At 35.8% G+C, this 25,740-nt stretch overlaps 1 protein-coding gene across 2 annotated transcripts; it reads right to left on the bottom strand.

The window, feature by feature from the left end:
* Window positions 1-9,849: 9,849 nt before the first annotated feature.
* LOC111804138 (uncharacterized) lies at window positions 9,850-11,014 on the bottom strand. 2 transcript variants are annotated; one of them, XM_023688837.2, is made up of 3 exons: window positions 10,825-11,014; window positions 10,584-10,651; window positions 9,850-10,352 (listed from the first exon to the last, which is right to left on the bottom strand). In XM_023688837.2, the coding sequence occupies exons 1-3, from the start codon at window positions 10,921-10,923 to the stop codon at window positions 10,085-10,087; spliced, it is 435 nt and encodes a 144-aa protein (XP_023544605.2). In that variant the 5' UTR covers window positions 10,924-11,014; the 3' UTR covers window positions 9,850-10,084. The 2 variants fall into 2 exon arrangements, with proteins under 2 accessions (XP_023544605.2, XP_023544604.2); XM_023688836.2 differs by having other exon boundaries at window positions 9,909-10,352; window positions 10,446-10,651.
* Between the last annotated feature and the right edge of the window lie 14,726 nt (window positions 11,015-25,740).

The raw sequence follows: 25,740 nt of genomic DNA, 5'->3' as shown, positions 1-25,740 counted from the left end.
GGTAAGACTCAAGAAAGGCCTACTGAATCAAGTTTGGTTATTAACATTTATGAGAATATATATTATGAAAATAATGGAGAGATTTAAGAGGAAAAACAAAAATTGGAAAGAGAAGTGAGAACCAAAATAACAAAGATCCTGAAAATCTTAATATTTTGAAAAAAGGACTTTTAAGTTTGGATTACAAATAAGGTGAAGTTTCACTTTCAAGGCATCAAGCTCTGGTTTTGGATTAATGAGCAAATACAACACACCTTCTCTTTCCCTTCACAACCGACAACGTCGTATTACTATTACTATTTTCTCTTGCAAACCCCATCCCTAGGAATTACCAATTACTTACTCTACCTCCCACGCGCCACTCCCACCAACTCTCTTCCCAATGCTTTATTTTCAACTGCGTTTACGCTGCACGCGAAGCTAACACGCGTGGGGATCATGACTCCAAAGCTTTAGTACAGCTTATATAAATATGGTTTAAACACAAAAACAAACAGGCTTAGCTGATTTCGCTATGACTCCTGCTCCAAGCTCCGCTCCTATTCTCGACTATCTCCTTGTTTGAAAAAATATGAAAAATATGGAGTGAGTATAAAGATTGAGTAAGTAATCTACTTTTAAGCTCTCAAGTATGTCCATGACATAACTAAGGTATTATCCCTTCTTGAACAATTAGAACGTGGCGTATGATCTTGGCTTTGGTTCATGATACTTAGTCAACTTGGTTGCTACCTCTAATTTGGGCCCTATATTACTCCCTATAAACATGATGACATCTTGCTAGTAAAACATGGTGTAGAACATCTCATCTAGGTGAGGGAAAACATAAAGACCTAAATATGACATCCTACTAAGAAAACATGATTCAAGACATTCCACCTAGAAGAGGAATTATGGGCCTCGTAATGCATCGTGCAAGATCATACCTTTTCAACCATGCGGCGCGTGATCTTGAAACGCTCACGACTAGTTTTATGGAGAATCCAAGTCCCATATTCATTTTTCGTCCGGCTTTGTGGTTTCATTAGGCCTTAGGTGAGGTTTGTCTTCACCATCATTAGGCCGTTGTGTATGCATGTTTAATCCTCTGCAATCAAACCGACTTGCTTCTACACTATGCCAAGTCATTCAGTTCGATCTTGCCTCTACTAAGAGCCAAGGTCTCTCAATGCAATGTTGTATACCCAACATCATCTAGGTTTCCAATCAACATGGCTCACATGTCTTGACATCATCCCAAGGCACAGGGCATCGTCGGCCATCACTGCTCACTCGGTCATGCCATCGAAGAATAGTACCATGTGTCGTTCATAATATTGGGACATCACAAACATTCATCCATCTGGGTTCTATCGAGACATTAGACTCTCCTTTATACATAATCATGTCGTTTACGGACTCTATACCAGATAGTGGGCGTATGATCCAAACTCCGACACATGGGTTTAGATGTAATACCGACACACTCGTGTCATTCAGTACTATCATTGAAGAACTCATTTCAAAGGAAGTTACTCGAGACAATCTGATATGAATTCAACTGCTGACCCTTTGCATGTACTCGAAGGACCGATTCCAAGAAGCAAGGTTAAGAAGATTCAAGAGGCCTATACATTGCATCTTCAAAAGCTAGCTAGTGTACAGGTTGAAACAAAGTCTTTTGAGCCCAAAAATCTTTATAGCATTAGCATATCAAATCAAGAAGATAATGGAGTGGCTGATATTGGAAAGTAATTAGAAGACTTGCCTTTGGTAGTTGAATTACCAATTAAGGATGGAAAGTAATTAGAAGACTTGCCTTTGGTAGTTGAATTACCAATTAAGGATGGAAAGTAATTAGAAGACCTGCGTTCGGTAGTTGAATTACCAATTAAGGAAATTTATTAATGCCTTATTCGCTTCAATTTTTATTTAATAGCATTTGTAGTTGGTGGCTGAACTTTATTATGTTAGGGTTACCTTTTAGACCTATTTAAAGGCATGTAATACTCATGTTTGGGGGATTTTTTTTTAATACAGAAAAAACCTTTGTGTTTTCTTGATAACCTTTTGGTGTTATTCTTTCTTTCAAACCTTGCTTTAGGTTTGATGTTTAAACCGATTCATTGAATTAGTTTTGATCAAGCTAATTCTGGAGTGAATTGTCTTGGTATCTAAGAGTGACCATCATAGATTCCAAGTTCGATCTAAGAGTCATTCATCTTCTAACCAGCTCTTGGTTGGAATCAATCCGTTAAGTTAGCTTTCTCTGTGAGCGTTTTGCAAGGATTCTAGAAGGACCTCTAGCTTTGCAAATTCCAGCATTGTAGGCGCTTATCATTTGGTATCAGAGCATTTGGTTGACGTTCTTTGGCCGCTCTAGAGGTGAAATATTTTTATTGTTATTATTATTATTATTTTTTTTTTGTATCAATTTTTTTTTCTCTCTTAGATTATCGAAAAAAAAAAAGAAAAAAAAATTAGTAGAAAAAAAAAATCAGTTCTGAGAGAAAAAAAAAATATATTCAGTTCTTATCATTTATTTTCAAGCTCTTGATCCTTGAGATACTAGTCTTAGCTTGTTAGAATTGATCGTTGAATTGGTTATAATCAAGCTTAAAGCAAGATTGCACCAAAAAAAAAAAAAAAAGCCAGCCTTTACATTCTTGACCTAGTACCAAAAGCCTACCTTTGAGTGTTAAACACGATTGTCCCTGAGTGAAATTTTTGTGAGAAGTGTGGTGAGGTCCCTTGATAACAAAATGTCACATAATGGAGAAGCAGTACCACCAGTACCAGATCTTAATACAACCATTCTTCAAGCAATTCAAGGTATGATGGAAATGATGATGGAAGATAGACAAGAAAGAAGAGCGCACCAACAAAGACAAGAACGAACATTACAAGAAGATGAAGGTATAGTAGTACAAGAAAGACAAGTTGATGGTAGATGGAGAGGAAGAAATAACCATGCAACTATTATGCAACCTAGAAGGATAGAAAGAGTACATGAAGATAGAGATGGAGGAGTTAAACTCAAAATCCCACCATTTTGTGGAACGGCAGATTCTGAGGCATACTTGCAGTGGGAAAGAAAGATAGAGCATGTGTTTGATTGCAACACCTATAGTGAAAATAAGAAGATGAGACTTGCTATTGCCGAATTTACCAATCATGCTGGTGATTGGTACCAACATCTCAAATCTGAGAGAAGAAGAAAAGAGGAGGATCCAATAGAGACATGGGAAGAACTTAAAGAAGCCATGAGAAAAAGGTATGTTCCAAAACATTATGAAAGAAATTTGAAAACTAAATTGCAAGGTTTGAGGCAAGGAACAAAAAGTGTGGCGGAATATTATCAAGAGATGGAAACTATGATGGAAAGGGCAAATGTTAGAGAAGAAGAAGAAGATACCATGTCTAGATTCCTTGGAGGTTTGAATCGAGAACTTGCTCATCTTGTTGACAGAAATCCACCACCATATCTGGAAGACATGTATCATTATGCTCTCAAAATTGAAGATCAATTGAAGGAAGAAAAAGAGCATTAATAAAGGTACACATCACGAACTAACACCTTTTCAAATTCTAAAACTTGGAACAAGGATAGTTTTGTGAATAGAAATGAATCAATGTCACCAAAAGAAAAGTTTGTGGCTGCTAAAAGAGTGGAGGCTGAGAGTTCCATTGGTAAAAAGAATGAAGCTTCAAAGACGGTAAAGGAGAAGTCTAGTTCTATTCAATGTTGGAAGTGCAAAGGGTTTGGACACATGAGCAAAGAGTGTGTTAATAAAAAAGTTATGGTGATAAGGAATGGTATACTTGATTCAGATGATGAATGTGAGGATCATGACTCACAGCTTGTGGAAGAAATCGCAGCATATGATGATGAGTATGTTGAAAAAGGTAATTCCATATCTTTGATCACAAGAAGGGTACTCAATGTTTAAATCAAGGAAGAGAAATTTGAAGATCAAAGGGAAAACTTGTTCCACACAAGATGTTTGGTCAAAGGAAACCCATGCAGCTTGGTGATTGATAGTGGAAGTTGCACAAATGTGGTAAGCAGCTTCCTTGTAAAAAGACTTCAACTTTCTGTCCATCCCCATCCAAAACCATACAAACTTCATTGGTTAACAAACAAAGAAGAAATTAAGGTGAATTCCCAAACTCTTATTTCTTTTACTCTTGGAAGATATAAAGATGAAGTTCTTTGTGATGTCGTACCAATGCATGCGGGGGACATCTTATTCGGCCGACCTTGGCAATATGATAGAAAGGTAACATTTGATGGTTTGATGAACAAGTATACTTTTACTTTGTGTGGGAAGAAATTTACTTTACTTCCATTGTCTCCATATGAAGTACATTGTGACCAATTGAAATTAGAGAAGAAAAGAAAAGAATATGAAGAACAAATGTGGAGAGAAGAAACTAAGGTAAAAGAGAGAGATAAGAGTGAAAAAAAAGAGAAAAGTGAGGGGTAAAGGATGAGTGAAAACCAAGAGAGAAAAAAAAATGATTTTGAAGAAAAGGGAGAAAATGTGAGTTTGGTTATAAGAATGGAAAAATGAGGAATATGTTAGCCCAAGAACCAAAATTTGTACTTATGTGCAAAGGAATGTGTTTAGCAATGGAACCAAAAACTGATGATGCTTTGCCAAGTGCTTTTAAGTCTCTTTTGCAGGAATTCAATGACATATTTCCACATGAAGATGCATGTACGGGGTTACCCCCTCTAAGAGGGATTGAACACCAAATTGACTTCGTACCTGGGGCAACTCTTCCAAATATGGCTGCCTATAGGACCAATCCCACCGAGACTAAGGAGATTCAGAGACAAGTGGAAGAACTCATGGATAAAGGATATGTTAGAGAAAGCATGAGTCCTTGTTCAGTTCCTGTGATTTTGGTACCCAAGAAAGATGGCACGTGGAGGATGTGTGTTGATTGTCGAGCCATCAACAAGATCACGGTATAGTATCGACACCCTATTCCTAGATTGGATGACATGTTGGATGTTTTCAAAAATAGATCTTAAAAGTGGTTATCATCAAATTCGAATGAATGTGGGAGATGAGTGGAAAACGGCTTTCAAAACAAAGTTTGGGCTTTATGAGTGGCTCGTTATGCCATTTGGCCTTACAAATGCACCAAGTACTTTTATGAGGCTAATGAATCATGTTTTGAGAGACTATATTGGAAAATTTGTTGTTGTATACTTTGATGATATCCTTGTTTACTCAAAAAGCTTGAATGATCATATTTTGCACGTTAAGAAAATTTTGTTTATACTTAGAGAAGAGAAGCTTTATGCCAACTTCAAAAAGTGGAGTTTTTGTCTAGACCAAGTCAACTTCCTAGGGTTCTTAGTTGGAAAGAAGGGAGTACAAGTTGATGAAGAAAAGGTAAAAGCTATTAGAGAATGGCCAACACCCACAAATGCAACCGAGGTAAGATCTTTTCATGGTTTGGCTAGTTTCTATAGGAGATTCATTAAGGATTTCAGTAGTATAGCATCACCATTGAATGAACTTGTTAAACAGCATGTGAAATTTGAATGGAAGGAAAAACAAGAGAATGCATTCAATGAACTGAAAGATAAATTAACCAATGCACCTTGTCTTGCTTTACCTAACTTTGATAAATCTTTTGAAATTGAGTGTGATGCAAGTGGGATAGGCATAGGGGCTGTTTTAATGCAGGAAAAAAGGCCAATCATGTTCTTTAGTGAAAAGCTTAATGGAGCACAACTCAACTATCCGACTTATGACAAAGAGTTATATGCACTTGTGAGGGCTTTGCAAGTTTGGCAACATTATTTGTGGCCAAAAGAGTTTGTTATTCATACGGACCATGAAAGTTTGAAGCACCTCAAAAGCCAAACAAAGCTAAATAGGAGACATGCTAAATGGGTGGAATTCATTGAGACGTTTCCTTATGTAATCCATTACAAAAAGGGGAAGGATAATGTGGTCGCAGATGCATTATCAAGAAGGTATGCTTTATTTTCTTCCCTTACTGCAAAAATTCTTGGTTTTAAACACATGATTGAATTGTACAAAGTTGAAAAATCTGAATTTTATGATGTGTATATGCAATGTTTAGAAGGGAAACATGTGCAAGATCATATGGTGTTCGATGATATGCTTTTTAGGAAGGGTAAACTTTGTATCCCTAGATGTTCTATTCGAGAGTTACTTGTGAAGGAGGCTCATGGGGGAGGACTTATGGGACATTTTGGAGAATTTAAAACATATAGCATGTTGTGTGAACATTTTTATTGGTTGAAAATGAGGAAAGATGTGAACAAAGTATGCAAGAAATGTTTTAAATGTAAGGAGGCTAAGTCTAAGACACAACCACATGGTCTTTACACACCTTTAGATGTTCCTAGTGAACCATGGGTTGACATTAGCATGGATTTTGTTCTAGGATTACCAAAGACTAGAAGACACCATGATAGCATTTTTGTGGTGGTTGATAGGTTTAGTAAGATGGCACATTTCATTCCATGTAACAAAACAGATGATGCTACCAATATAGCTAATCTATTCTTTAAGGAAGTGGTTAGATTGCATGGTATTCCCAAAACCATTGTTAGTGACAGGGATGTAAAATTTTTAAGCCATTTTTGGAAGGTTTTGTGGGGAAAGTTGGGAACTAAGCTTCTATTTTCTACAACATGTCACCCCCAAACCGATGGACAAACTGAGGTCGTTAATAGAACATTAGGAGCCTTACTTAGGTCACTAATTTCTAAAAATCTTAAGTCTTGGGAAGAGACTCTACCTTTTGTGGAATTTGCATACAATAGAGCATTACATAGTACCACTCAGTGTTCACCGTTTGAGGTTGTGTATGGATTTAATCCTTTAACTCCTCTAGATTTATCGCCTTTGCCACCTAATATGTTTGCTAATGATGCAGCTTCTTCAAGAGCCGAATACATAAAAAAAATTCACAAAGACATAAAAGAAAGAATTGAAAACAAAAATAAAAAACTAGTCACGCGCAAGAACCAAGGAAGAAAGAAATTGATTTTTAAACAAAGTGACTGGGTTTGGGTCCATCTACGAAAGGAAAGGTTTCCAAGTCAGAGAAAGTCAAAACTTCAATCAAGAGGAGATGGTCCTTTTCAAGTACTAGAGCGGATCAATGACAATGCATACAAGCTAGATCTCAGAGGTGAGTACAATGTAAGTTCAACTTTTAATGTGGCTGATTTGACTCCATTTGATGTAGGGAATGAAGACCTTGATTTGAGGACAAATCCTTTTAAAGAAAGGGAGGATGATATGAATTCAACTGCTGACCCTTTGCATGTACTCGAAGGACCGATTACAAGAAGCAAGGTTAAGAAGATTCAAGAGGCCTATACATTGCATCTTCAAAAGCTAGCTAGTGTACAGGTTGAAACAAAGTCTTTTGAGCCCAAAAATCTTTATAGCATTAGCATATCAAATCAAGAAGATAATGGAGTGGCTGATATTGGAAAGTAATTAGAAGACTTGCGTTTGGTAGTTGAATTACCAATTAAGGATGGAAAGTAATTAGAAGACTTGCCTTTGGTAGTTGAATTACCAATTAAGGATGGAAAGTAATTAGAAGACTTGCGTTTGGTAGTTGAATTACCAATTAAGGAAATTTATTAATGCCTTATTTGCTTCAATTTTTATTTAATAGCATTTGTAGTTAGTGGCTGAACTTTATTATGTTAGGGTTACCTTTTAGACCTATTTAAAGGCATGTAATACTCATGTTTGGGGGATTTTTTTTTAATACAGAAAAAACCTTTGTGTTTTCTTCATACCCTTTTGGTGTTATTCTTTTTTTCAAACCTTGCTTTAGGTTTGATGTTTAAACCGATTCATTGAATTAGTTTTGATCAAGCTAATTCTGGAGTGAATTGTCTTGGTATCTAAGAGTGACCATCATAGATTCCAAGTTCGATCTAAGAGTCATTCATCTTCTAACCAGCTCTTGGTTGGAATCAATCCGTTAAGTTAGCTTTCTCTGTGAGCGTTTTGCAAGGATTCTAGAAGGACCTCTAGCTTTGCAAATTCCAGCATTGTAGGCGCTTATCACAATCGCCTAGCAATGCTTGCCCTTACGTGATACATGTATGTGCCACAAGACAGCTCGCTTATGCCACAGAGCTCAGGGGTGGTGAAAAGCTAACATCATGCCTCTCCCTATAGTACATTTTGACGCATTTTAAATCTTTCACGAGGAGATGCCATTTTGGTGAATGGTCATACGGTGTTGTTGTGGAACATTCGTTCGATGACTGATTGACATCAAATTTGACGAGCATTCATATTTCATATGTACAGGCTTGACTCCAAAACCACATGCCCAAATTCCCTTAAGAACTCTGACTTTCGAGTTTAAGGCTCAGGGCCCTAATTCGACCCTTCAACAAGTCTATCTTTGACCATTTTGTCTTCTCATTCCCCTTATCTTGCCAATGCCTCGTTCTAGCTTCGATGTCCACCCTATGGAGTGTGTTGGTTGATGCACTGTCCTTCTTAGTCAAATCATGACACTCATTTATCTTGGGTTTTGCGTGGTTGAATGGGCACCACTTAAGGGTCGTTGTTTTGCTTGTCGTAAGGTGAGGGTCACAACCTACTCTTTTTATAGTATGACTATGACATACTGCCGAGAGGTCATAGGTAAACCCAAAGGTTTAAGGCACATAAGAAAATTGAAGAGATCCAAAGAAAAGTCATAAGGATTTAGTGTGTAGGAAAAAAATAAGCCAAAAGGAAAAAAAGAGTCATTTTATCAATTTTAAAGAAATTTTTTAGATTTTTAATTCATTATAGATAAGGAGTTTTAAGGTACTCCAGAAGTAAAAAATGACTAACAAAGGTAAGAAAATTTCAGAAATTTTTTTGGATTTTTGAGAAAAATAATAATAGAAAATGTCAATTTACTAAAATACCACTGAAGTTGGAAATATTTAAAAAAAATGCCTCCAATATAGAAATATAGAAAGTTTAAGAGGAATCCATGACAACCTGTACTAATATCTCTCCGCCCAACCGTTGGATCTTCACCAAATCATGACAGGATATTGAAGACACACTTCGTCACATCCAACGGTTGGAATTCAAAGTTGAAGTTTGCAAGGCCCTCGTCAGAGTAAATACTTTTTACAAGTTCAAGTGTAAATTAAGCTCGTATTTTAATAATTCAAGGTCGGTTCAAAGATCAATAATAAGTCATGGACAACACTTTAGAATAAGAATCCAGCCTTAAAGATTCCTGAAACCCGAATTATAGCGGTTCGATTATGAGTTTCTCTTCCTTAAATTTCTTCTAAATTTGAGAATTTCAGATAACCATTTTCATTTAAACCAAGCTCGTTCTAAATAGGCTCCTCCAACCAGTTTCATTAAAGAAACGAGGCTAAAAGTGTCCAGGATCTATTTTAGTTTTCTCTCTTTAGATTGGACTAAATGAGATTGAACCGGAAGGTTTTGGGGCTAGAGAACTGCCTCATCCGAGTGGCCATAGCCAACCAAATCTGAGGGACCTTCGTTTTGCAGGATGCATCCGGTAAGGCCCAATCATGGTTAGTCAGGCTAGGCCTCAATAGCCTTAGGACAACTCGACTTTTTAAATAAGTGGAAAAAAATTGGGGGAGAAGGGAAAATGAACCCGGACCCATTTAGTAATTGAAATATGTAGTCATCTTCGGGAATGATTGTGACGTTATAAGCAATAAATAGTATCACTATTGGTATGAGGCCTTTTGAGAAAGCTCAAACCAAAGCCACGAAAGCTTGTGATCGAATTGGACAATATCATACTATTGTGAAGATCGATGATTCCTAACTAGAGAGACGGACCAAAGCACTATTTAATTATAAATCAATACACCCTTCAATTTTGCAGTTTCCAACTACCAGAGACAAACATAACCCAACATCTCAAACCACTTGACAATTGCTTCAAAAAAAAATTGAGCCAACCTTTTTATGGGGTTTCTTACATGACTTGTTTATGTATCTTAACCACAACAAGTGATTATGCAACTTCATATATAACATTCAATAATCATCAACCTATCACTTACCCACCATTTGAATTGAATTTAGGCGTACCCGGTCATCCCGACCGTCGAGCTAGAAGGATTTGCTTTGTGAGAGGCTGGAGACGATGTCGCCTTTGTAAAGTACATGTAATAATACACATTAAGAATCATGGTTGCAACCACAAACACAGCCCCAGCAATGAACACTCCTTTCCTCAATGTTTCACATCCCAAGTTCTGAGCGTATATCATTCCTCGATACTTGGTGTGGTACGCATTTTTGGTTGCACCCGCAATTAGACACGCTTCCGCAACTAAAAAACTCGCCCTATAACATACGAAAAATGGATTAAAGGTGTTAGAAGTTGGAATATATAAAGGTCCATTTGAGGTGAAGGCATTATAATAAAGAAATGAACACCATGAGGAGAGGAAGTATATAATGGTCCATGCTCGGTTGCCTCCCGGGGTTAAAGGTCTCCCAAAACACATACACTTAGTGACACACATCAGCAGTGATTCACCGGAGAGAAGAAACAAGAAAGCCCCAACACCGTACCCTGTTGCCACATCTGATTCGTACACACAATACGTCGCGTTCCTATGATTGTCTTCAAACAGAGTCCCCTGTGAAAGTATGCATTACACAACCATTCGAGAACAGTCCAAGAACAAGTATGAGATCACAAAGAAGCAAGAAATGGAAACAATCCCAACCCAATTACAGGAAGCTGCATCAACATTTTTCAATAATTCAAAAGAGTAAAAGAAAAGGGGGGTGGGGAGGGTTGATTTCGTACCACGCTTCTTCTTCTCTCGGCAGCAATGGAGAACCCAAAAGCCACTAAACACAAAACCACCACTAAAAGATGAACCAGAGTCGACCCTTTGCCTTCCATTTCCCACAGATCACAAACCGCACAGAATTGAATTCAGAGAGAGAGAAAGGCTCCGAAGAGCTTAGCAGTGGGAATGAGGAAAGTATGGGCGGAAGGGGAGGGAAAAAGCAGTAAAAGTTGAGCGCCTTCTTTAGATCTCACGCGGGAAATAGCCACGTCACTTGCACGCGGATTTTGGACCCAATTGGAATAGAGCGTGTCTGTCACGTGGATGGGAATTAGCGCGGCGATTTTGTTGGAGTAAAAGGAGACGGCCGGGTTCAATACTGGTTTTGCTGGCCTACAACAGAGCTCATGGTAAGGTTTGTGGATCGGGTTTGGATTGGCTGTTTTTTGTGTGAAACGACGACGTAGAGTGAGAATATAATATTTATTTTATTCCTGCCTTTTGTTTTATTTTTTAATAATTAAAAATGAACTTTTTGGACATCAGTTTTTGATATGGAAATGTGGAAAGTGAGTCCAAAGTTCTTCAAAATTTCAGATTTGCCACTGAAGTATTTTTGGTGACACATTTTGTTCTGCACTTCATTTTTCTAATTTTTAATATGTTTAATATTTTATTTTCTAATTCTTAAATCTAAATATATATTAACCAACAAACAATATTTGGGTCTGTTGAAATTTAGAATTTATTTTAGAACACTTATTTATCCTTTTATAATGTTTTTAAATAAATCATTAAATTGGTCAACAAAAAATTCATTGGAAAAGAACATAAATAGTAGCAAGTTGTCTTCTGAATATGAAAATGACATAATTGGGTTTTTCAACTCAATGTAATTATGGTAAGTTTATTATTCATTAAATTAATAAAAATCTTTCCATTTTATCTTAAAATATATATATATAATATCCTTCCATTTAAAAATAATCTAAAAAATACATTTAAACTTAAAAAAATCAAAATAAAAAACATCCTTAGTTTACACTTTGTTTCAAATCTCTTCCTCTTTCAAAAGGATTTTAAAAATACAATTCAACTTTCAAAACTGTTTCAAAAATACCTTTTGAATTTTCTAAAGTTTCATCGAAACCCTTAAACTTTTTTAAAAACTTCAAAAATACTTTCAAATTTTTTAAAAAAATTAAAGAATACCTTAGCCCACGTTTCAAAAATATTCATAAACTTTTAAAAGAAATATTAAAAAGTTTGAAGATAATCTATCAGGACTTCGACAAGAATTTTGTAATTTTTTTGTAATTTTTAAGTAAAGATTAAAATTTTATGATACTTTTTAAATATAGAATATTTTTTATATATAAAAATCGAAAAGATATTAATGAAACTTTTAATTTTAAAAAATATTTTTGAAATATTATTAAAAATTTAATATTTTTAGTAATGATATATTTTAAAAAAAAAAAATTAAGGGTATTATTGAAATTTTGAGAGTTAATATTTTTGAAATATGAATATTTTTTTTTTATTATTAATTTTGACATTAATTTGACATTTATTCTCGAAAAGACAGGTTAAAGGGAGAGGAGGGTGATATTGTCATTATGAAATTCTGTCATTTTAATAATCGATAATCATTGACAAAAATATAATCAAACCTTCCATAATGATGTCTTTTTATTTTCTTAAAAAAAAAAAAAATTAAACAATTGTAAATTAGCTTTATATAAAAATGCATAATGACTTTACAAAAGCTTCGTGGCATCTTAATGATTATATATAGAATTTGGTCCATTATCAAATTCTAATTAAAAATTAAATTTTAATTTAAATCTCATTAATCTTGTATAACCTAATTTGAAAAACCATTAGACAAGAGTCCCATTTTCTTAGAGTACATTTATTAGGGAGAATTTAAAGAAACATCTTTCTATTTTGGTGGACAATTACTCAAAACTTTAAATTGTTAAAGAGCAAATGTTTAAACTTTTAATTTTGTATGTATTGACTGCATGACAATATTAAACATTTATTTAGGTTAATCTCTTTTAAATTAAAATAAAAATTCAGCTTTACTCTCAAGCTAATTTAAATATATGAATTTCACGAAAATTGAATGATTACTCATGATTTGTACGGCAATAACTCTTAGTCATTTAGAATTTTTTGCCCGTATTAAAAATAAAATGTTCTACAAAAGGTTGAGTATTATAAATAACCCGTAAGTGGCCTAACCTAATTGCTGAGGTCATAAAATGAAAACACATGCAATAATACTAGATATTGGAACTTATCTTTCATAACCATTCTTTTGTTGGTAATATCACCTAATAGGATCCTATTGCCAAGAAAACATAGGAACGGTATATCATCACTCTCTCATTGTTATATCATCAGGTTTTTAGAAGCATAGTCGTGACTATATCGTCATGAAACATAAGACGTTGTCAGTCTCTTTCATGGCCATTTCGCCAAATTTTCAAAAGCATAGTTGTGATTGTATTGCCACAAAAGATAAGGGGGTCATATCGTCACTCTCCATCGTGGCCATATCACCAAATTTTTAAAGACATAGTTGCGATTATATGGCAACAAAACATTGGGAGTCATATTGTCACTCTTCCTCATGGCCATTTTCACAAACTCACTTTTTTCAAGATCATATGCACGAGGCACCTGGATAAAAAAAATGTATCTTACGACTTGTAACACCTGATCTCCAACAAGAATTAATTTCTTCGATTTTCATTTTAGGTTCGAACTTTCAGATTTTATTAAGGGTTTTAGAAACTAAGTTTCAAGATAGAAGAAACCAATGTTTGTCATAATAGGAGTAACCTAAGAAAAAAATAAAAGAAAAAAAGTCAGGCCAAAGTCATTGGAAGGAGGAAATGGTAATTTTGCCTCTCTTTTCAAATTACTGGATGCACCTCTAAAAAAGGAAAGATCAGAATAGAGATTTAGGGTTTTCAAGAGGATGAATAGGAAATGCGAATCTGCTCAATCAACCATTTAGAGATTGTTTTTGTCCAAAGATTCTTCAGAAGAAATGTTTCATGGAATGAGGAGATTGATTTGAAGCACTTTGAATTAATCAATTTTGTCAAGAAACAAGAGAAAGTTTAGTTTTTAGGTTTTAGATGTTGAATTTTTCTCATATATGAAAATATTAAAGGGAATGAACTCTTCATCTGCCTAGTGGAAGCATTGCAATAAATAGGAGAGTACGAACTCTATTCTAACAACCCAGATCTACTGCTAGCAGATATTGTCCTCTTTGGACTTTTCCTTTCGGGCTTAGATCTACTGCTATTGTCCTCTTTGGACTTTTCCTTTCAGGCTTTAAAACGCGTCTGCTAGGGGAAGGTTTCCACACCCTTATAGAGGGTGATTTGTTCTCCTCCCCAACCAATGTGGGACATCACAATCCAGTTTCCTTCGGGGCCCAGCGTCTTCGCGGGCACTCGTTCCTTTATCCAATCGATGTAGGACCGCCCCCAAATCCACCCCCCTTTGGGGCCCAGCGTCCTTACTGGCACACCGCCTCGTGTCTACCCCCCTTCGGAGAACAGCGAGAAGGTCGGCAACATCGTCCGGTGACTGGCTCTGATACCATTTGGAACGACCCAGATCCACCGCTAGCAGATATTGTCCTCTTTGGGCTTTCCCTTTCAGGCTTCCCCTCAAGGCTTTAAAACGTGTCTACTAGGGGAAGGTTTCCACACCCTTATAAAGGGTGATTTGTTCTCCTCCCCAACCAATGTGGGACATCACATCTACCTTTGTAAAAAAAACCCTAGCTTGCAAGACTCCTCGGACTATTCCAACCATGTAGAAGTTCTTCAACATTCCACAAGATTTTCTTTACTATGACTTGAAAATAAGGTCAAGGCTTGTAAGAGCTTCTTGAAACAACATTCCAAAGGGATTGGAGGAAAGTTTCGAGAATTCTCTGAAGATATAATTTCATTCTCCAGAGAAAGTGGGAGAGATCGTACGTTTATTGGCTCAACCCGAGGGTCCTATTTATAGAGAATCTTGGAGAATCTTTGCCAAATAATATATTTGCATATATTAAGATATAATACCTTATACAATTTATATTTAGATATGATAAGATATCCTAATATATATTTAATTAATTTGAATCTTATTCAAATTTCAAATATATTTTTATTTAATGTATTACATTAATTAATTTAATATATCTAAATATTAAATAATAATTTGAACTCTTCAAATTAATATATTTTTCTACATTTATATTTAACCTATCTAATATATTAAATATTAATTTAACCTTTCAAATTAAATATAGTCTCTATTTATTTAATATATCTAAAATATTAAATATTAATTTGACATTTCAAATTAAATATATTTTCTTCTCTATATTTAATATATCTAATATATTAAATATCAATTTGTACCCTTCAAATTTTCTTTAAAATAAATGGAACATTTCTAGAGTTACTATGAGCTAGTAAGGATATCTTATGGACCTACCGTTTATAAACTCCAATGATATAAAATTAATTAATTAAACTATTTGATTAATCAATTTCCATTCATTAACTATAGGTCACTCCACTATAGACCTAGAGTTGCACTCTTATGTACGGTAGGACAAGTTATGCCCATTGATATAACCATTACAAGCAAGTCGATCCTTCACGAGTTGTTCATAATTACAGCTGGGTCAAAAGTCCGTTTTACTCTTGTAATTACATCTTTCACCTTAAGTGCCACTGATTCTCTAATGAACAATTTGTTTATGATCCAATCATAAACCAAGTTCCTCTCGGGCCAATGAGATGGTGGGGTCCCATTGTTCAAGTCCCGGAATCAGTACTTAAGAGAGCAACTCATCTACTTTCTTTACATGGAAAGGAGTGAATTCCATCTCATGATATTATGTTCCCAACTCCCTATTTAGTCAAGTCCCCAAAATGTTTGGCATATTGAATCGGCTAAAAGAGTCATTCTCACCCATGTAAATTAAAGGACAAGCCCTCACAGGCAGGAGTTCATAACTCACTCAGGATTAAGATCGAGTTGCATATGATCATCATGTGAAATATTAATCTTCTCAATTAACGGATTTATAAAGAGAGATTAAATATTTCTTGGTCCAGTCTTATACAAACTCACTGTATAAGATACCCCCACTTCCATGTCTCCACATGAATGATTTGGATCAAATCATTTGTAACGATTACAAAGTGGGCCGTATCAATAGTGTTACCAGGATAAGGCACCCAACCTTATCCGTATATTAGACTCTTTAGGTTATTGCTTAAATATGATTCTCTTGTATGTCAACCACATACTGTTCAAGATTACATTAATAACCTTGGATTTTCATACGATGGATAAGAATTAAATTACAAATAAAATAATAAAAATTATTGTTAAAAACTAAATAATTTATTACGAGGCTTTACGGCATAAATCCCAACAAATATGATGAAAATTAGACTTTAAAATTTTTTTGTATGGTTTTCTAGGTGAGTTTTTGCATATTTTTTGTGAAGAAATCCAATGTCGAATCATGCCAAGAGAAGGAGTTTCGGAAAACCTCCAAGAACGATAAGAATGTTAATTTTAGCCAATTTTGAGCATGAATACTTCTTCCCGTGTTTGGAAATAAATTACAAGAATATTGTATTTTGAAAGTAGGATTAGAGCTCTACAATCTCCGTAAATGAACCAAGTTGATTTGAGTTTTCTATGAGAATATATAAAAATCTGAAATAAATAGGTTAAATTGGTAAATTATTCGAAATTATGGAAATGGTATGAACTAAGCAAAGGAGATAAACCAAACGACGACACATGTCATGTGGAGAGGAGGAGAGTGCGTCGAGCACCGACAAGGACATAGTCAAACTGTGAGACGCGCAACGTGAGAGGCAAACTCAAACTATTCATGTTTGCATAAACCACTCCGCAATCAACCCGACCTGATTACTGCGTGCGCCACATTCATCAAAAGAAAACTGAAGGGAAAATCAATGCGTTTCAAGATTTGAATGCACGCCCACTGACCCAAAGTGACCAACACGTGGCAATACTAGGACGCAAATGTCCTTCCTTGACGTGCGTCATACTCACTTGTGATCTACATGCGTGAGAGCGTATGTGCAGTGTCATGGTCATGCTTGTCCAAGGCGTGTAACTTGTGACAGCGTGTCAGATGTCTTAGTCATGCTTGTCCAAGATGTTTTGTCCAAGGCCGCATGCTTACTCCAAACCTCTTTTACTTACTTTCACGTTAGATACACATTTACTATTCTTGTTGTGTCAATATGAGGGTGAAAGGATCATCCACGTATCGGAAGCATTGGAAACCGTTTTGATTTTATTATAAATTTAAACAAAAGCAATAAATTCGAGAGTAAGAACTCTACCTTTGTAGAAACCGTAGGTCACAAGACACTTTGAAGTATTCCAACCAGGCAAAAGTTCTTCAAAATTCCACAAGATCTTCTTTACTATGACTCGAACAGAAGGTCAAAGCTTGTGGGAGGCTCTTGAAAGAAAATCTCAAAGGGATTGGACAAGGAGAGTTTCGAGAATTTTCTTAATTTCATTCTGAGAAGGCGGGAGAGATTCGTATGTCTTTGGCTCAACCCGAAGGCCATATTTATACGGACCCTTGAAAAATATTTGTAAAATAATATATTTGCGTATCTAATATATTAGGATATCTTATACAAATTATATTTAAATATTATAAAATCTCCCCATATATATTTAACTAATTTGAATCTCATTCAAATTTCAAATATATGTTTATTTAAGTTATCAAATACATTAATTAATTTAATATTTAATTGTATCAAATACCATATATATAATTTAATATTTAATTGTATCAAATACCATAAATATATTATATATATTTTTATTTAATGTATCAAATATCTAATATATTAAATATTATTTGAATTCTTCCAATTAAATATATTTTATTTATTTATTTAATATATCTAATATTTGAATCTTTCAAATTAAATTTATTTTCTCAGTTTATTTAATATATCTAATATATTAAATATTAACCTCAACCCTTCAAATTTTCTTTTAACATTACCAAATTATAAGTTCTAATAATACAAAATTAATTAATTAAACTCTTTAATTAATCAATTTCCATTTATTAATTTAGGTCACTCCACTATTGACCTATAGTTGCACTCTTATACACTGCAGGACAAGTTATGTCCATTGATATAATCATTACAAGCAAGTTTATCCTTCACGAGTGGTTCATAATTACAACTGGGTCAAAAGTTTATCAAAAGTTTGTTTTATATTACATCTTTCACTTTGAGTACTAATCCTCTAATAACAATTTGTTTATGATTCAATCATAAACCAAGTCCCTCTCAGACCAATTTGTTTATGACCCCATTGTTCAAGTCTTGAAATCAGTACTTAAGAGAACAACTCATCTACTTTTTTTATATGGAAAGGAGTGAATTTCATCTGATGATGTTATGTTCCCAACTCCCTATTTGGTTAAGTCCCAAAATGGTAGGCATATTGAATCGGCTAAAAGAGTCATTCTCACCCATGTAAATTAAAGGACAAGCCCTCATAGACAAGAGTTCATAACTCACTCAGGATTAAGATTGAGTCGCATATGATCATCATGTGAAATATTAATCGTCTCAATTAACGGATTTATAAAGAGAGATTAAATATTTCTTGGTCGAGTCTTATACAAACTCATTGTATAGGATACCTTCACTTGTCTCCACATGAACGATTTGGATCAAATCATTTGTAACGATTACAAAGTGGGCCGTATCAATAGTGTTACCAGGATAAGGCACCCAACCTTATCCATATACTATAGTCTCTTTAAGTTATTACTTTAATACAATCCTTTGTATGTCAACTACATATTGTTCAAGACTATATTAATAACCTTGAATTTTCATACAATGGATAACAATTAAATTACAAATAAAATAATAAAAATTATTGTTAAAAACTAAATAATTAATTACAAGGCTTTATGACATAAATCACAATAGAGGGTGTATAAACGATCACTAAAATCATGGCTACACCTCTCAGGGCTAAAATGCTACAAAACGTATCGTAGGAGGATATGCCTAATTGTCAATTCTTCCTACTCGGGTTATGTGCTATCAAAATTGTGGTTGTTGCTTTTGCTTTTAGCCTAAAACATTGTTTCTCTTTTTTTTTTTCAAATGGTTTTCAATGCATTTTTATGCTCATGTTTTCTTAAACATTTCTCTCAAATGTGACCTGAGGCTCGAGCATACACCAATATCGTCCGCAAAGTTTGAATCTCACATGATTGACTTGTTCGTGGGTTAGAACAAGTGTCGCATAATTGCTGTCCCGCTGCCACAAGTGTAACGACCCTAAATTTCGACATACTCAGAGTTGCTACTAACGTCTCATGCTCATCTATAATGCGGAAATATAACTCTTACATGAACATCATTTATAACGTAAACTTCGAAAAACGTTTAAAACAACTTCTTCTTTGGAAAACACAACCATGATCTTACGTGTTCAAATACGAAATACTGAAATTTAGAGAAAATAAAAACAAATACAAAAAAATTTAAAACAATGAAATGCAAAACAACCTTTTCTAACTTAACTAGGAATTTAAATGAGTCTATCCTATGCACATGCCACAGTCTCTTCTCTCGATGTCGCCGCCCTCCATACAAGTGCGCCTTGCCTTTACCTAAAAAATGATGTGGCGCACGGTCTGAGTATTTCGAAGAATACTCAGTAAGTGGCCCCACTATAGAGGGCCATGCAAATGTAAACACATGCAATTATGATTTACGGACCTATCTCTAATCATCATAAGGGTGGTCTCCAGTCTAAGACAAATTGGATGTGTAGTACTTCCTTACACACGACTCACACGTATGAGTGTGAATCCCCAGGGCGCTCGCACTCCCCCTGGACCCTCTAGTCAAGCTAATTTGTAGGGACGTCTAGAGGTTAGCAGAACCCCATAGTGTCATGCGCCTCATGAACACCCTCATCTTTGCGCATTTGCACTCATCATCATACGGTGCGCGTCCGCACTCATCATCTCTAGGGGAAGTAACTCTATGCTTATGAACACACAATATGCATGAGGTCCCTCTAAATCCAATTATATGTCTCTTCTGACACAACCCTATAATCTCATCTCTTTGTTACACTGTGTAACACGTGCTCATGGATATTTACATTAATATCATTTTCATACTCTTAGGGTGTGTCCTATGTCGATCTACGATGTGATGCAATATGGCATACAACATCATAAGGCATGTTCAACATTGAAAACATCATCATGTTAATAACATCGTCATGCATACATCATACTCATCATAGAAGCCATTAAGTGCATCAAATATAACATGTACGTCATGCATCGAAACATAAATAACGTACATTTAACATACATCACAGAACAACGTCATACTCATACATCATCATAATTCAAACCATCTTTAGCCTATCCTATAGTAAGGCCACTTACTTGGTTGGCCTTGGCCGAAGTACTCCCTAATTAACTAACGTAAGCTCCCGTTCCTTAAGAGTTGCTTCCTTCGTAGTGAGGTTTGTTTCCTATCACACTGTTCACCACCTTCCGTTAGTATTTTCAAACTTAAATTACTAATAACCTAGTAAATGTGAAATACGGCTCTAAAACGGCCTCGAATACCTTAATCGGGGCCAAAAACGAATTCGAAAGGGTTGAAATGCTGGAAATCGGGTCAGAAACAGATGAGCCGAGCTGAAACAGCCGCTGGAGGGAGCCCAAGCCATTTGCATCGAGCCGAGTCGAGGGACCACCTGCACCGCTGTGTGCCACGTCGTGCGATGCGTCAGGTCGAGGCGTGGGTCGCGGTTCAAGACGTTGGCTGCAGAAGGCTATTGGGACAGACTGATCGTTGGGCCTCGACTTACTAGACTGAGCCCAGGTGTTTGGGTTGCAGGCCGGTTCGGTTGGACCGTGGGTTTGGTGTCAGGTTGGTTCAGCTGAACCGTCGGCTACTGGGCTGGATTGAGGTTTGGGCCGGATCAGGATTTTGACCTCAATTTCATGGGTTGAACTTGATGGTGTTAATATAACACATGCGGAAGCAATTTGGATCTTAGGCACTTTTAGAACATCAATTATACTAAATAACTACCATGTTCATAAGTATTAAAACTTAATGAGTTTGAATACTAACCTTTTGTAGTTCAAACTTCTTTTTCCTCACGAACCGGTTTCGAACTACCACTAGTGTCTTCTCCACTATCCTCCGGCCTTAGAACGAGATTGTGGAATCCGGTGAGTGACTAAACTTGGGAGGGATTTTGTATATATGAAGAGAGTGTTTGTGAGAGGTTTTTCTCAAGGTTTTTCACTAAGAAGAAGACCTTCCATATACTATGATCACTCTATTTAAAGAGTTATGTTTGCATGTTCATGCAAATTTGAGTTAACCAAATTTTGACACTTAAAATTCCACTCAAACTTATGGGGTTTATTTGGCAAGCATGCAAGTTTGGTTAAACCAAATTTTGACATCTCAAAATTCCACTAACATGTATTTTTCCATTAAATGAAGTCAACATTTTGACTTTCTTCATTTTAATTCAACAATTAATTTGAATAATAAATTTCAAATTAAAGTAACATTAAATGATTAATTAAACTATTTAATTAATATTTAATATTAATTCAAATGTCAATCCCAATCAATTCCGACACATAATTGATTAAGATATTTAAATCTTATTTAAATATCTCAGATTCTCTCTTTTTGTTTAATTCGTAAATAAAACAAAAATGCGGTTAAATATATCGTATATATGTAGCGCATATTCTCTAATTTGAATTCGAACACTTCGAACTCACTCGTCACACTGTTCTATGGTTTAGTCCGATATGAGCTAGCAGAGGGACCTAATGAACCTATAGATCATGGGCTCCAACGATCCAAGATTAACCGGTTAAACTCATTAACCTGGTTAACCAACATTCGTTAACTACTAGGACACTCCACTATAGCCTAGTAGTTGCACTCCCCTCACTATAGATATATTTCTGTCTATTTGATATAACCATGATTAGTAAGTCGATCCTTCACAGGTTGTTTGTAACTAGAGCTGGGTCACATTACCGTTTTACCCCTGAAGTTACTTCTTGTTCCTTATGTCTCACTGATCCTCTAATGAACAATTGGTTTGTGGTCCAACCAGTAAACCAATCCCTCTCAGGCCAATGAGAGGGTGGGGCCCCTTGTTCAAGACCTGGAGTTAATGCTTAAGGGAACTACCTCTCTTCTATCCCTAAAAGTGGGTTGGAGTGAATTCCATCTTGCACCCCACGTCCCCAGCCATTCACCCAGTCTTACCCCTGAAATGGGAGGCCTATTGAGTCGGCGAACTAGAGCCACTCTCACCCATGCAAATCTAAGGATAATTATGAATAAACAGGAGTTCATGGTTAGCTCAGGATTAAAACCGAGTTACCTAGGTTATCGAATGAAAAGAAAATCAGTCTCAACAGTAAACGACATTATAAAGTGAGAGTGGTTTTCTTCATGGTCCGATCTTATGCAATACTCATTGCATAGGATACCCCCACTCACATGTCTTCACATGTACAATTTAGTGATCACATTGTTTATATCATATACAAAAGTGGGTCACATCCATAGTGTCCCCAAAATAAGGTACTCAGCCTTATCCTTATACTATAGATCGTTTTGACTATATACTTGAACTTGATCCACTCTTATGTCTCTACATATAGTTCAAGTAATCATACTATAGCCAGAGTGTTCTTAGTTTATTGGATTTAGATTAATGATTGTAAAGTTCACTTTATTCAATAATCATCTTTACTGAATGAATAAATAACAGTAATAACTATATTGAAAATAGAATATGTTTTTGTTTACAAACTATGAGTTTTAGGACATAAAACCCAACAGAACTTAGATTGGTTTGGGCCTCGGGTCTGGGTACTCAGTTCGGGTTGACCGGATCCAATACATCCTTCTTTCTTACCCGACTTCTGCACAATTTTTTGACGCATTTTCTCTCTCCTTCTCGTGGCGTTTTCGTTGCCGATTTTGGTCCTTTTCTTCATTTTCCTCTCTGTTTGTCGTCCCTTTTTCCTTCCTCAAAGTTTTGTGGCCTGAAAATTCCTAAACACCTCCGTTCTAAGAATGTTTAGGAAAACTCAATTTTGCGACCTTGGTTATCGACGACGACGCTTCTGAAAAGGCACAAAACGTACCTTGAGTTATTGTGCTATTGTTAGAGATTCTTCTCGTGATGGTAACTCAGCGCTTAGCGTCAATTTTCTGGTGTTTTGGGACTCGTTGGAAAAAGTTTGCAACTCGCTGGCGTTACTCGAAATCTCTCTCTCTCTCTCTCTCTCTCTCTCGTATTTTCTTTCTTTTCTTTGCTTGCATGTAATCTAAGGAGTTTTAAGAGTCGTGGGCTGAAGGCTGAGCAGGGTGTGGTTTTCGTTTTGGGTGGGATCTGCGAAACGGTTTTCCGGCGACTGCTTTTTTTTTCTTTGTTCTTTTTTCTTTTCCTTTTCCTTTTCTTTTTCGTTTTCTTTCTCCCGAGTCGTTACAACAAGAGTACAATCGTGACAAATGGTATTAGAGCCGAGTTGGCTCCTTGAATTGTAGTACACAAACATATCCGCTTCAAAATAACTAGACAAGTCACAAGTTGACCCATTGGTAGAGATTGAAGATCAATTGCTCGAACTGAGTGAAGTTCCTAATGGAATGGGGCTCTTAGAATCTTGTATGAATGAAATTGTAGCTAAAGCTGACAGGATCGATGAGATGACAGGCTACCTCGAGGCAATGCTTGTCCGTGAATTAATGGTTAGGGTCAAGGCCTTAGAAGGCAAGACTACAACTACTGGTGGCTTCTAGAGCGAGGATAGCTTAACGGGCTCTCTGCTACTCACATGGAAGAACGCATCTAGGGCTTAGATAATGTTCAACAAGCGATCATTTAAATGGTGTAAGAAATATTTGAGGGTTTGAGAGCAAACTTTGGAGTGGTCAAGGCTAAAGTGGCGGATTTGAGCGCTAGGCTAAACCTCAGCATGAGAGTAGTGGGGATTGGCATTTGAATTAATATTAAATATTAATTAAATAGTTTAATTAATCATTTAATGTTACTTTAATTTGAAATTCATTATTCAAATTAATTGTTGAATTAAACTGAAGAAAGTCAAAATGTTGACTTTCATCTAATGGAAAAATCCATGTTAGTGGAATTTTGAGGTGTCAAAATTTGGTTTAACCAAACTTGCATGTTTGCCAAATAAACCCCACAAGTTTGAGTGAAATTTTGAGTGTCAAAATTTGGTTAACTCAAACATGCATGCTTGCCACATAATCCCAAACATTTGAGTGGAATTTTAAGTGTCAAAATTTGGTGATCTCAAGTTTGCATGAACATGCAAACTTGACTCTTTAAATAGAGTGATCATGATACTTGGAAGGGATTCTTCTTGATCTTGATAGAAAAAAACCTTGAGAAAAGCCTCTCACAAACACTCTCTTTCACATATACAAAATCCCTCCCAAGTTTAGTCACTCACCGGATTCCACAATCCCGTTCTAAGGCCGGAGGATAGTGGAGAAGACACTAGTGGTGGTTCGAAACCGGTTCGTGAGGCAAAAGGAGTTTGAACTACAAAAGGTTAGTATTTAAACTCATTAAGTTTTAATACTTATGAACATGCTAGTTATTTACAATAATTGATGTTCTAAAAGTGCCTAAGATCCAAATTGCTTCCGCATGTGTTATATTAACACCAACAATTGGTATCAGAGCTGGGTCAATTTACCGTTTTACCCCTGAAGTTACTTCTTGTTCCTTATGTCTCACTGATCCTCTAATGAACAATTGGTTTGTGGTCCAACCAGTAAACCGAATCCCTCTCAGGCCAATGAGAGGGTGGGGCCCCTTGTTCAAGACCTGGAGTCAGTGCTTAAGGGAACTACCTTTCTTCTATCCCTAAAAGTGGGTAGGAGTGAATTCCGTCTTGCACCCCACGTCCCCAGCCATTCACCCAGTCTTACCCCTGAAATGGGAGGCCTGTTGAGTCGGCGAACTAGAGCCACTCTCACCCATGCAAATCTAAGGATAATTCCGAATAAACAGGAGTTCATGGTTAGCTCAGGATTAAAACCGAGTTACCTAGGTTATCGAATGAAAAGAAAATCAGTCTCAAGAGTAAACGACTTTATAAAGTGAGAGTGGTTTTCTTCATGGTCCGATCTTATGCAATACTCATTGCATAGGACGCCCCCACTCACATGTCTCCACATGTACAATTTAGTGATCGCATTGTTTATATCATATACAAAAGTGGGCCGCATCCGTAGTGTCCCCAGAATAAGGTACTCAGCCTTATCCTTATACTATAGATTATTTTGACTATATACTTGAACTTGATCCACTCTTATGTCTCTACATATAGTTCAAGTAATCATATTATAGCCAGAGTGTTCTTAGTTTATTGGATTTAGATTAATGATCGTAAAGTTCACTTTATTCAATAACAATTTTTTTACTGAATAAACATCAATAATAATTTTATTGAAAATAGAATATATCTTTGTTTACAAACTATGAGTTTTAGGACATAAAACCCAACAATATATTCGTGAAATGTCTAAGAAAGACAAGGTCTTTAGTTATGTTGAGGGGTTCAAGTCGCGGGCGAAAATCAAGATCTATAAACAAAGAGTTCAAGACCTTTCCATGACTTATGCTAAAGTCAAACAACTTTTTGATCTTAGCACGTAAATAGATCTCAAATAGAGACGGATACTACACAGGTAGATGAATCATGTTGGTTGTTCTTGAAATTTTGAGGCCTA

Source organism: Cucurbita pepo, chromosome 13 (assembly GCF_057944985.1).
Source record: "Cucurbita pepo subsp. pepo isolate OVF chromosome 13, ASM5794498v1, whole genome shotgun sequence".
Taxonomy (NCBI): Eukaryota; Viridiplantae; Streptophyta; class Magnoliopsida; order Cucurbitales; family Cucurbitaceae; genus Cucurbita; species Cucurbita pepo.
The sequence above is the reverse complement of the archived record's forward strand: the minus strand, read 5'-3'. Positions and strand labels throughout refer to the sequence as shown.